This window comes from Pan paniscus, chromosome 2 (assembly GCF_029289425.2).
Source record: "Pan paniscus chromosome 2, NHGRI_mPanPan1-v2.0_pri, whole genome shotgun sequence".
In the NCBI taxonomy this organism is placed as follows: Eukaryota; Metazoa; Chordata; class Mammalia; order Primates; family Hominidae; genus Pan; species Pan paniscus.
The window spans coordinates 149,261,562-149,275,052 of NC_085926.1; the positions used below are offsets into that span (position 1 = coordinate 149,261,562).

General features: G+C 35.5%; 2 protein-coding genes across 9 annotated transcripts in view; one reads left to right on the forward strand and one right to left on the reverse strand.

The window, feature by feature from the left end:
* The window catches only part of MED12L (mediator complex subunit 12L), a 349,139-nt gene that overhangs the window by 276,047 nt on the left and 59,601 nt on the right, over positions 1-13,491 (forward strand). For 7 of the 8 annotated variants that reach the window (XM_055110602.2, XM_055110603.2, XM_057301943.2 and 4 more), the window contains 8 exons: positions 1,521-1,748; positions 2,392-2,533; positions 4,190-4,310; positions 4,691-4,792; positions 5,849-5,962; positions 8,979-9,178; positions 12,549-12,737; positions 13,317-13,391. In XM_055110602.2, the coding sequence (XP_054966577.1) occupies positions 1,521-1,748; positions 2,392-2,533; positions 4,190-4,310; positions 4,691-4,792; positions 5,849-5,962; positions 8,979-9,178; positions 12,549-12,737; positions 13,317-13,391 (1,171 nt within the window). The remainder of the gene's footprint in view (positions 1-1,520; positions 1,749-2,391; positions 2,534-4,189; positions 4,311-4,690; positions 4,793-5,848; positions 5,963-8,978; positions 9,179-12,548; positions 12,738-13,316; positions 13,392-13,491) is intronic. The other variant, XM_034957599.3, reaches the window with a different exon arrangement.
* P2RY12 (purinergic receptor P2Y12) overlaps positions 1-13,491 on the reverse strand; it is a 47,620-nt gene that overhangs the window by 26,283 nt on the left and 7,846 nt on the right. The gene's annotated exons all lie outside the window — the stretch shown is intronic.

The window sequence follows — 13,491 nt, forward strand, 5'->3', positions numbered from 1 at the left end:
GGTCACCTCTACCACTGATTGAGCTACTGCCGTGTGCCAAGCACTGTGCTGGGTTATTTCCATCAAGAGCTTTATTTCTCACATCAACCTCAAGAAACTGAAAAATGTCATGACTCTGAATTGCAAACCTGTATCCTTCAATGACAGCCAACACATTTTTTAAAATATAAGTTGTCTACACAGAAGGAGAATGTAGAAGATTGTAATTGCTGCCATTTAGTAGATGACTTTAGTCCTCTTTGTGAGAGTAGTGCTTCCCAAGCATTACTTGGCACTTGATTTATGTGGGAGATCTTGTTACACATACAGACTCTATACACCTACAGTGGAGGCCCAGTATTCTATATTTTTAACAAACACCCCAAAAGTGATTCTCAAGGAATAGAGCTGAAACTACATTTTGGTAAACATTGAACTGAACAATCTCTGTTTTCTTAAAGCTATTGACAGTGGCAATAGTTTAGAATACAGAGTCTTTATGACTTTTCATCTTCGAGGGACTCATTCCTGGCTGCCATTGATGCAAGTATATAACAATATGGGGTTTAAAAAAAAAGCCATAGGTCACCACAAACCACAAATACTTTTGCTGCCAAAAACTTAATCTATAAAACAGACTTTCTGATACATAAAAGAGCTTTTGAGTAGAGAGAGTGAATGTTGTTTATGGATATGCTACCTACAGAAGGTAAGCACAAATGGCTAAGTTTATATAGAATCTGAGATTTTACATCAAATCTTTCTGCCAGTCTCATTCACAGAGCAGGTTTGGAGGAGATAGGTTCTAATTCCTGTTATACTTCTAGTAGTCTGTATCTGATTCAGACGTAACTCACTGAAACATGAGCTGTTTTTATATGATAGAGCAGGCTCTTTAAAAATCTCTTAATGCCTCTGAGAAATACAACATGATAAGTTTTTATGAATGATATAATAGTTTTTTCACTTCCATAGAATTTGTGTATTATCCATATCCCCTTACTAGAATGTAAGTTCATTGAAGACAAGGAATGTGCCTCTCTTTTTCACAGCTGTGCCATAGTCTCCAGAATAGTCTTGGCACACGAACTTCTACTGCGTACACTATACCAGAGAAATAGTTTTGTAAGATATGTAATTAAGAGTACTCTTATGTGTAATTGAATCTTTTTTTATTTTTAAGTAATAGCACTTTTCAACAACTGTTAAGACACAGTTGTTGGAAGCCATAGTAATTTCTTTGATTTTTAAAGCATGTAAAATGTAGACCATATTTAGGAAATAATTAAGATTTATAACCAAATACTTCATTTCTGTTTTGTTCTTCCACCTATTTAGAAATTATTTATTGAGGAATTTCTACATTCCAAAGTACTTTGATTAGCGCCAATTAGTAAGAAGTTCAAATTAAGAACTCATAATGTGAATCTTCTCTAGGAATGCATTATAGTTCCTGCCATTTAATATGTCCTTAAGTGAAATAGTTTTCTAGTTATTCTAGTTTTATTTTTCTGTTTTAACTTTTTTTCTTATAACCTCAGTAGTGCCTGTTCAAAGGTAAAGCAAACCATATATAATAACGTGATGCCTGCAAATTCGAACTTGCGATGGGATCCAGACTTCATGATGGATTTTATTGAGAATCCCTCAGCCCGCAGCATCAACTACTCAATGCTGGGCAAGATCCTCAGTGACAATGCGGCCAATCGCTACAGCTTTGTCTGCAATACACTCATGAATGTATGTATGGGCCATCAGGATGCTGGCAGGTGAGATGGGTTACCCTGGAATTCATGATTAACCAAAGAGTTGTTGCCTTGGTGCTTCTTTGAAATTGATGTCGTTAGTAAGTGTCTGGACTCACATTTGGCTATCATTTGCTTTTTCTAAATCTTCTTTTATTCCTTAATTTACCTCTGCACTATCTTTTAATTTCCTTAACCTGAGAGACAGTGCTTTCTTATTTATTACTCTGGCATGAGATGTTTTCAATATGGCCAACAATTACATGATTTATTTTCAAAAACATATAATAAAAATATAAATAAAAATGCCTGTATTTTGAAAAAAACCGTATTTGGGTCCACCTAAATTACATGATGTCTATAAATTTTTTGATGCCCTTAAAAATGTAAATCGTAGCTCAGATTTATTCACGAAACTAAAAATATTCTAATTCGTGTATGTACTGATTATTGTTTGTTGCTTAACAGCATTGTCAAAAATATTTGAAGCCATTGTTATCTTCTTCTCAAGGTTCTACTAAGTTATTTGACAAATGAGTATTTTATCTGTGAATCTAAGAAAATGACTTGTTTGATGTTAGTGAAATATATGTTAATTAAGTATATCACAGGTGAGTATTTCTCTTTTGTACAAGGTTACTTTCTGTGTCTTCTTTTTCTTTTCTAGGATTAACGACATAGCCAATTTCTCCTCTGAGCTTACGGCTTGCTGCACTGTTCTTAGTTCAGAATGGCTGGGGGTTCTGAAGGCTCTTTGTTGTTCTTCAAATCACGTGTGGGGGTTTAATGATGTACTTTGCACTGTAGATGTAAGTTTTCTTTTTCATTTAAAAATTGAACTGTGCAATTAAATATTTAGTTAGTGGGTAATCTTTTTGCTTTTGGCTTTTATTTAATTGATTCAACTGAAATGTTATAAAATATTTTTTCTTTCTCTGTCCAAAAGCAGTAAACCACAATGACATTGCCAGGGATTAAATACATGAAAAAAAATAGAAATAAATAGAATGCATAGTTTAATCTGTAGCAGAGGGGCCAAGAATTTCTTTGTTTCCTGAAATTTCCATTTAGTTGAGATTTCTTCCATATGGATGGTCTCTTCAGAGCTGTTTTTTCTTTTTACCAACTGCCCTGGATTCCTCACAGCATGGGACATAATCTAACTAAAGCAGTTCACATTCTGAAGAAGGCCACTTTGATATTTTTAAGTGCAAGGCGCAGTATACAAATAAAGGCTTTGTTGGGTTACATAAGAATGTCCAGGTCTAGATTCCGAGGATGTCCGGTGTTTTTTGGCAATTAATGCCTGGAAGATGATGAAAAGATACCCCTTGTATATATCACTGACTTCCTTGGATATCATGTTGCATCCATGATGTGTGTATTTCTTTAAAAATCTGTCTTGATTCTTTACTTCTCCTGTTGCCACTTAATTGGAGTTGTCTTTGTCGTACACTAGTATCTCTTATGCATAGTTCTTTATACATTTTTACACCTGCCTCTCAGTTGAAGGTTGACTTCTGAATTCTGCTAATCAGAACTGGTTGGATAATCCTATCTCTATATCTTCATTATATGAAGACTTAAGAATTTATGTATATAAAATTCATAGATGTGGCCTGCTTTTCTGGACAGAAGAGACTTAAATTTTTATCTTTAATATAGTTTCTTAATCTCTTAGTTGTTTTTTTAAATTACACTTTACCTTCTGCAATTCCTCATCTAAAAAATTGGAATTAATAATAGTGTGAACCTTATGGTGGTGTGCTAATAAATAAGGTGATTTTTGCAAGTTAATCATAGTCCTTGGCATATGGTGCAAATCAGTATGAAGATTGCTATTGTAGTTGTTTTTCTTATTATTTTCTGCCAAGGTCACGTGAGATCTAGAAAGGTAAAGATTTCACTGTGACTGAATTAATTTCCCCCTCTGTCTCTTTTTCTTCTTTTTAAATTTAAGAGTCAATTGGAAACTTTCAGAGTTGTTTTTAAAACGAGTTTAATCATTAAAGAATCCTTAGTAGTTATCACTGAAAGGAACTCCAAAACCTTAGTGAGGCTTGTTTTTCAACTAGGGGGAGCCTCCTGGTTTTTCCCTGCCTTCTAATTGTCTGACTCTTAAATGGTATATCTTGTTGCAGTCTGCCAAAATGTTTTAATGATGTTACATCTTGTAGTGATTTCCTGATTTTCCATTTTTGTTGTTTTGTTTTTCATTTGCATGTATGCAAGTCAAAGCTCAGTATTTTCTTACAGCATTGGAATGTGGGTAAACCTCATTCATTGTTTTATAAAATAGAAATAGGCCTAGAGGATAATCATCATGATATGTTATCATTTCCCTCTGCTGGTTCATGTTGGGATTTGAGATCTTATTGGTATTGCCTGCATTCTCTTAGTTATTAATCTTAGATACTACTTACAAGGTTGTTAGGTATTAAAACCTGTCAATGTTTTTCTTGAAGGTGAGTGACCTTTCATTCCATGATTCATTAGCTACTTTCATTGCTATTCTGATAGCACGACAGTGTTTTTCCCTGGAGGACGTCGTGCAGCATGTCGCACTTCCCTCTCTTCTAGCAGCAGGTAAGGCAGCATCCATGAACATCAGTTGCTCTTTGATTGTTGTCTTGATGGAGTGGTTTCTAACATTACAACACAGGGAAAGGAGTATTTGAGGGTATGTATATTGGGAAGTGGTGTAGTATCAAGGTAGATATGGTAGAATTTTAATAGTTATTTTATACAAATTAACATGTATCACTGTGAAAGAGGTGGGAAACTGCTATGTTACAGTCTGTTTTAAGGAAGCACCAAGATTTCTCAGAAAAATAGCCAGGGCCTTATTTTCTTACCATAAGGAAAATTTATTTAAATTATTCCAGGAAATTTAGCTTAATAGGAAACCTGAAGGACTTGTTCCCAAGTGTGTTAGAAAACTTGCTTTTCCAATCCCCCTTTCCTAGCTTGTGGAGATGCGGACGCCGAGCCTGGGGCGAGAATGACATGCCGACTCCTGCTTCATCTCTTCCGAGCTCCCCAGGCCTGCTTCTTACCTCAAGCAACGGGTGAGCTGACTGCAGAAAAATCTGATTACCTTTTCATTGGTAGCTAAAGTTTCTAAAATGACCAAATAGTCTGTCCCTTTCTGTAATTGCCTTCTTAATTTTTTGGGCATGCCCTGGGGGTGATGAAGGGTGAGATGATACTATTCATTGAGAGGGCTGTCAACACCTTTTATCTGTGTAATATCAGGATATATTGAGAAATACGAATCAAGAGTTAGTAAGCAATAAAAATACCTCTGCTCTTAGGCCAAGCCATGCTGGTGGGCAGCATGGTCCTCTCACGTACTGTGTGTGTTGGTTCTGAACCACATCACAGCAGCTTAGGGCAATGGTGATTTATTTTATTTTATTTTATTTTATTTTATTCATTTCATTTCATTTCATTTTTTTTTTTTTTTCCAAGACAAAGTCTTACTGTGTCACCCAGGCTGGAGTACAGTGGTGTGATCTCGGCTCACTGCAACCTCTGCCTCCCGGGCTTAGGCAATTCTCTTGCCTCAGCCTCTCAAGTAGCTGGGACTATAGGCATGCACCACCATGCCTGGCTAATTTTTGTATTTTTAGTAGAGATGGGGATTTCACTGTGTTGGCCAGACTGGTCTTGAACTCCTGACCTTGTGATCCACCTGCCTCGGCCTCCCAAAGTGCTGGGATTACAGGCGTGAGCCACCGCACCCATCCCTCATTTATTCTTGTACTAAGTAAAAGGAATAAAGTAAGAATTTTAGGGGCGTTGGTGAAGTCTGTTCCTAAAGATCATTTCCATATAGATAGGCATGTGTCTGTGTGAGAATCAACAGAAATATGTGAAGGTCCTACTAATCTTGTTGATGTAGCTCTCTGAGGAGGAACGACATTGTTTTAATAAATAAAAAGAAAAGGATAAGTGAGGAGTACTGGCCGTGTTTCTTAGTGAATCCATGAAGCATCAATTAAAGCAAGCTAATGGCAATTAAGCACCCACAGTCTAACAATGAAAGGCTGACTGCCTGTAAATAATTACAAAACATTACTAATGATGGTAATGAGACTATTAAAGATTTGTTGTTTTTGTAGGCAAACCTTTCCCTGGAATAAGATCATCTTGTGATAGACACCTCTTAGCCGCTGCTCACAACAGCATTGAAGTGGGAGCTGTGTTTGCTGTCTTAAAAGCAATTATGATGCTTGGTAAGATTATTCTGACCCTAAGCTTCTTGGTTAATCACCAGAAATGAAGGCAAAATAATTTATTTTCAGGTTTAAATCTAGTAATATTATTGGAAACATGATATTGTTTGATGGCTTATTCTCCTGGAAAAATTAGTGGTTTCTCCTAGACCAAATACATCAGACTCTGGAAGATTCTGTCCCTTATCTAGTGTCTCTGGGGGAATTTACATGTAATATTTTTTATGGTATTTTAGTTGCATAATGTCTCATTTTGATGTAAAATAGGTCCTCAGACCCACAGGGTTGTTTTGCCTTCTTTGGTGGCAGAAATCACACTTTGTGAGAGACAGGGATGACTTGGTAATCTAACTAAATGTTTACATTTTATCCAGATTATATTTCAGGAGCAGAACACCAGAAAATCTGAGTCTTAATCTTAGTATTTCTGCTCCTATCATGACCCTGAACGAGTATATTTCCTTCTAACTTCGTTTTTAGATGACCCAGGCAATAGTTGCAATGATGTTGATATTATTGATAAATCAATATTAAGTTTCACAATAATTTTTTTCATTTAATTCATAATGTCCAAGATGTTCTTTACATCCTTATTTGTAAGAATTGTCCTGGAATAATAGCACTGCCTTTTCTCTTCATTTACAGGGTAATACATTAAAACATTATTCTGTAAATCTTAAAGGCTTTGAATGATTAGGAAGTCTTCAAGTCAGACTGCCTAATTCCAACTTTGGGTACCTTCTTTTGGTCTTGACCCTTATGTTCAGAAGTAGCTCCCCTTCATTAGAACAGAAATTACTGAGTGGATAGGAATTGCTTTAGATGAGTCCTAAATAACATGTTTTGGGCTATAATCTTGCTCTGCTTGGGAAATGTTATTTGATGATGATGAGGAAGGATAACAGAATTTTCATAAAACAAGCTATTAAAACTTCACCTTAAGAAAGGATACACACACGGGCCTGTGAATTTTGTAGTAAAAAGGGAAGGTAGAGCCACGTCAAGGACCACAGCCTCCTCTGAGTGTAGGCGCTTATAGATTTATACAGCCAACATTAAGTGCTCATTTCAGTGAGTAAAATTTCCCTACTGTGATCATATTTGAAGGGAAGGTCAGTTGGTCGGTTCTACTTAATAAATAAATGTAGGGACCATAGAGATAGGGACTGGCTTTTTTACCTGTGGTATTTCTAGTGCTCATCAGAGAAACTAGCAAAGAATCAGTTTTCCATAAAATTATGTTGGAAGTGTGAATCTATAAATGACAAATATGCTAATGGCAGAAACCAAGATGAGTACCTTCTAGACACTGGCCCCATGATTTGTAGGATTAGTCTAATTTCAAGTAGAATTTGCCCACCTCTTCATCCACATAATTTGGAAGATTCCCTGGGTCTAAGAAGTCAGGATCAGGTCAGTTTAACGTCAGCAGAGCTTTGAGCCAGGTGGGCACTGAACGCTCAAATGTATTCTATTGTCAATGCAATTGCAGAAGGCCTGGCACAGACTCTCATACCTTCTCTGTTGTCCTAACATCTAAACTAAATGAGGATCTCCTAGTATGGGGCTAGCAGGTACTGTTTTTTCTCTTTCTTTTCTTTTCCTTTCTTCTCTTTTCTTATTTGCAGAAGCTCTAATTTATCCACCCTACCATGCCCTAACCAACTCTCAATTCCTATCCACCAGCATATATTTTGAGTTAGGGAGATGGGACCGTTATATCAAATTTGGTTTTTAATTTCTACAATGTAACTCAAGGTATAGAGGTAGTTGTTTACATCACCTAACAGTAGTGAAAGCATACTACATTTTGGTACTTGTAGAATTTAGTCTTTTCTTTCAGCTCCTGAAGTGATCTATTAAATGAAATCCTGTGGGTAAAGTGAAGTTGGTACTCTTTGTGTTTGTATTTTAATGAGAAACATATGATTATATATTGATAAATTGAAATACATTATTTATTCCTCTCCTCTGCTTAAGATTTTGTTAGTAAATACTCATTAAGCCATTTTTTCAGCAAAGTCAAAACTTTTTCTTGGTTGACTTGTGGGTTTTAAAAGGCTTTTTCCATTAACTTGGGCATTGTTTTGCCCACTTGCTGCAAGCAGTGAAGGCCTACTGTAAAAGCATTTGTTGGTTCCAGGAAATTTTCTTGTCAAGGCCTATGATCCTGTGAGTAAAAGGCAGAAGTTTGAAGGCTGTGCTGTCATTTGGCAATCCTTATTTTGAATTTTTATTACTCTCTCACTTTTAAAATATGATAGTTATTTGTCTCTCATGGCTAGAGATTTCTTATTTCTAGCTATTCAGACATTCGTTTAGTTTCTTTCCCAGAACTTTGTTATGAAGAAAACACTTTCCTTAGCTTCATTTCACTAAGTATACTAAAGATTTATCAGGTAAGGTTTTCTAATTTGTATGTTACAGACAGGAAGGTAAAAAAAACAGGGGTTATTCAATGAATGCCCTACTTTTCAGGGCTTCCTTAGTATGCATTGCCCTTTTCCATTCCCAGGGAAATAAATCTCTCTTGTCAAGAAGTTGATAGTAAGGTGGGCTAAGGCAAAACTTTTCTCTTGACCTATGGATAGAAAATAAGTCATTGTAAGAGAAGAAATGGAAAAGGGACATCTAGAAGGGTGAGTAACCCATTTTTTCCTTGTCTATAAGTCAAATGAATTTGAATACATTCATGCTTGAAATATTGGTGAAACCAATGTTCTGTGATTACTTAGTGTGATTCATAATGGCCTTTCCAAGTTTGGTGAAACTATAATTATACAAACAAAATAAGGACCGAGTCTTGAACTTGCTTTTTCTCCATTTCTGATAGAAACTTCTCTGGGTTCATGCATTTATGCTCTTGATCCATTCTCTCTATTCCTGAACAACTGGCTATTCAATAATAATACTGTTCACATATTTTAAATCCCTGAATGCTATCCTCATTTGCTTCTCAATTATTTGGCAATATTTTGAACTTCTGTGATTTTGCTTTTGTGATTCTATTACTTAGGAGATGCCAAAATTGGCAATAACAGTGTCAGCTCTTTAAAGAATGATGACTTCACCATGAGAGGTTTGCGATGTGATGGGAATGCTGATGATATCTGGACTGCCTCACAAAATACAAAATCCTGTGGGAAAAGCATTTCCATAGAAACTGCCAATTTAAGAGAATACGCTAGATATGTACTGAGGACTATCTGTCAACAGGTATTCTAATTTAATTTGCCTTTTACTTTGAGTACGTAACTCTTCTTTTGGAGAGAGCTACTTACACTTATAGGAAACTTGTGCATAGGTGGGCCTTTTTTTCTTGCTCACTTTATTTTGAAATAATTTTAAGTTTGCTGAAAAGTTGCAAGAATTATTTTTAAAAAACTCATGTCTATCCTTTACACAGATTTACTAATTTTTACATTTTGCTACATGTGCTTTGTAATTTGTATGTGGAGATGTGGGTGCATATACCTATTTTTTCTGAATCATTTAAGAGTAGATTGTATATTTTATTCTTTTGAATATTGCATTATTTTGTAACGTAACCAAAATATAGCTATTAAACATCAGAAAATTTAGCTTTTGGTACAGTAATTTTTTCTCATCTATAGGCCACAGTTCGATTTTGTTAATTGTCCCAATATTGTTGGATTTGTCTGAGATTTCCTGTAGATTAGCTTCAGATTATGCATCCCTGGCCAAGATACTACAGAAATAATCTTGAGTTCTTTCAGGTAATCATGTCTGAAGGCATGTGATGTCCATTTGCACCTCAAGGGTGATGTTAATTTTGATTAAGATGTTTCCATTGTATAGTTTCAAGATTTCCCCACTGTATAGTTACTAATTTTCCCCTTGCAGTAAGCAATCTTTGAGGAGATACTTTGAGACAGTGCAAATTTTCTTCTCCTTGTTTAACTCCCCCACCCCTCATAAGCATTCATTTTCATTCTTGCCCAGTCTAGTCTTTACTATGATGATTGCAAAATGGTGGGTTTTTTTTTTCCCCAACTTCTCCTCTCCCTTCATAATATCAGTTTGTGTCCTGTTTTAAGGAAGAGCCTGCCCTCCTCTCCCCTGTTTATTTATTATCCATATGGGTTATAATATACTGTACTTAGTTATTTTCATATTCAGACTGTCCCAGATTTGTGCAGCAGGAATCTATTCATCCTGTCTATCACATCATTTGACATTTTAAAAATAGTTGGTATTTTCATAGTTTCTGGCCCATGTTGTACTTTCTCTGCCCCGGGCCTGGAATCAACTATTCCTCCAAGGAGCCCTTGGTTCTATTTAGCAGAGAATGTTACTTAGAAACTAAGATCTGGGTATTATGTATGCTCATGGTTATGGAGTATCATTAATTCTACGACCTGTCTGCAGACAAAGCTAGGAAGAAAAATATATCCATACACTTAAATATATGTAAATATATGTATTTATGAGGTCCTACTGATACCTTCAATTCCAATCCAACCCCACAAAGTTGTTCTGTGTTTTCCCCTAATTCATATTAGTATCACCTTCTTCCCTAGTAAGAATGCTGATTCCCAAAAACGTCAATTTACTTGTTTGTTTAATTCTATGATACATCTGAAATAGTTTTAAAATGTTACGCATGGCCGGGCATGTTAAATGTGCTATCAGCGCTTTGTCAAAAAATGATTAATTAAAATACAGTATCAAAAATGTACACTAGGCTAGGGTGCAGCGGCTCAAGCCTGTAATCCCAGCACTTTGAGAGGCTGAGGCAGGTGGATCACTTAGGCCAGGAGTTTGAGACCAGCCTGGCCAACATGGTGAAACCCCATCTCTACTAAAAATACAAAAATTAGCCAGGTGTGGTGGCACATGCCTGTCATCCCAGCTACTTGGGAGGCTGAGGCATGAGAATTGCTTGAAACTGGGAGGCGGAGGTTGCAGTGAGCCGAGATTGCGCCACTGCACTCCAGCCCTGGTAAGAGAGCAAGACTCTGTCTCAAAGAAAGAAAGAAAGAAAGAAAGAGAGAAAGAGAGAAAGAGAGAAAGAGAGAAAGAGAGAAAGAGAGAAAGAGAGAGAGAGAGAGAGAGAGAGAGAGAGAGAGAAAGAGAGAGAAAGAGAGAGAAAGAGAGAGAGAAATGTTACACACATACCACTAGGAAGAACAAACCTACCTAAAAGGAGTTGAAGATTTGTTTGCAATTCCATTTTCTCTAAGGGTTTAAAATATTGTGTTCAAAAATTATTTGAACGTTTCCCATCCCTATGAGTGTATTCTTTATCTGAAATAGAACTAGGTTCATTTGGTTTTGCATTATTTAAATTCCTTTCTTGCCCCCAGTTCTGGCTATAGAATAGCTTACTTTCAAAAGTGAAACTATACAAAAAAGTGTACTCAGAGATGTATCTCCCTCCCATATCCCTCTTACCAGATGATCCAGTTTTATTATTTTTTGGTTTATTCTCCCTCCCATATATTTGTTTTAAAAGTTCTCTTATAAAAAAAAAGTGACATACCTTATATATTATTTTGTACTTTGCTATAGATGTCATACCGACTGGGTCATGTTTTTGTATTTTTACAGGCATGTTATAACTATGGTAAAAGATAGCTACATAGTCATATAAGTATTGAGAGGCAATTGTGTGTTGGTTCCCAACTGTGAGTGCATATTGGAATCAGCTGGGGCATTTAAAACAATTTGGATGCCTAAAAAATTACTGATATTTGGGTGCCACCACCTGAGTTTGACTTAATTAGTCTGATGTGGGCCCTGGGCATGGAATTTTATAAAGATCCCAGATAATTTTAGTGGACAACCAGCATTGAGCCATGGTGGTATGGTATGGTATGGTGGTTAAAAAACAGACTTCACCCGAAATAGATCTGGGTTCAAATTGGGCTCTGTTATTGTTGATGATTTCTTACTTTATTTAGTATAATAATTTGCCTTTGAAAAAAATGGTAAAGAAAAGGCAATAGGAGTTTAAATTGGTAGAAACTCTTCAGAGGGTCATTAACCCCATGCATCTATAGCCCCCCACTCACACTGGACCCAGCAATTGCACTTCTATGAAATTACCCTGAGAAAATTATTGTATAAAAAAGAGATGTGCACTAATACTCATTTATAATGATAACATTATTCATAATAGTATCAAAAAGGAAGATCGTTTTCTAAATATTTGTTATACTATGTTGTATCTAGTCAGTGAGATAGTACAATGTATTCCATAAAAATTATGAAGAACGTATATCTGATAGAATCATTATATAGCAAGTTAGAAAAAACTGACACAAAATAGTGCCTAGAGCAAGACCTTACTTTCCAGTTAAAAACATACTAATATTCTCTTTATTGTCTTTTTTTCCCATTAAAAAATGTTTTTAAGCAAGTTCTACTTTGTATTTTTTAGAAGTCAAAATGCTAGAAATTTTGTTTTTTAAAATTTTTCTACCTACTTTTTAATGTAATTTTTTAAATTGGAAAATTCCTGTCAGTTTTCTATTCAATTATGCACTGTGGATTTAGTACATATTGCATATATATATATACCAAAAGCCAGTGCCTGTCAATCTAATTGCCATATTATTTATAGGAATGGGTAGGAGAGCATTGCTTAAAAGAACCTGAAAGATTATGTACAGACAAAGAACTTATATTGGACCCTGTGCTTTCAAATATGCAAGCACAGAAATTACTGCAGCTTATCTGTTATCCTCATGGCATTAAAGAATGTACCGAGGGGGACAACCTGCAAAGACAGCACATTAAGCGTATTCTTCAGGTCAGTCGTATACAGATTGTGTTTCTGTCATTTGATAAATTCTTTGTAATAATAAAAAGAGTTACTTCCTCTCTTTTTTTGTCTCTAATTTGTGATTTCAATTCTGATTTTTATTCCCGCACATTTTCTGTGGAATTGACATACTTTATTTTTGGGTGGATGTACATGCTGCAAATTGTATATGATCATCAAACAAATATTGATATTTTAAATCAGTATTGTATTTACATGAGAAATATGCTTCAGAGAGGGGCTATGTTAAATATATTATTAAAGAAATATTGAAATCATTTTGGAATGGGATTGGTCAAATAGATTTTGAAAGGAGAAATGCTTATTTAGTTTCAGTGCATAGCTGAGTCAGGCACAGTATTAACTAATTAATAAATGTTTCTGTTTATTGGTTTGTATCGCTACTGAATATATATGCAGCCAGATTGGGAACCTTTTGACTCATATAAATTATTTCATTGTGTATGATTATTCTGCTCTTTCTTGAGAGAAGGAGTACTGTAAGGAATTACTGTATTTTAACACATTTGATACCCATAATGTTTTAATTCTTTCCATTTTTCCCAGAATCTTGAGCAGTGGACACTGAGGCAATCCTGGTTAGAACTCCAGCTAATGATCAAACAGTGCTTGAAGGACCCTGTGAGTTTATATTGAAAGCTTATCTCTGTATGAATTTTTATAAAAAGCAAAAACACGTTGATGTTTGAGGATAAAGGAATACACATATGTGCCAGTATTC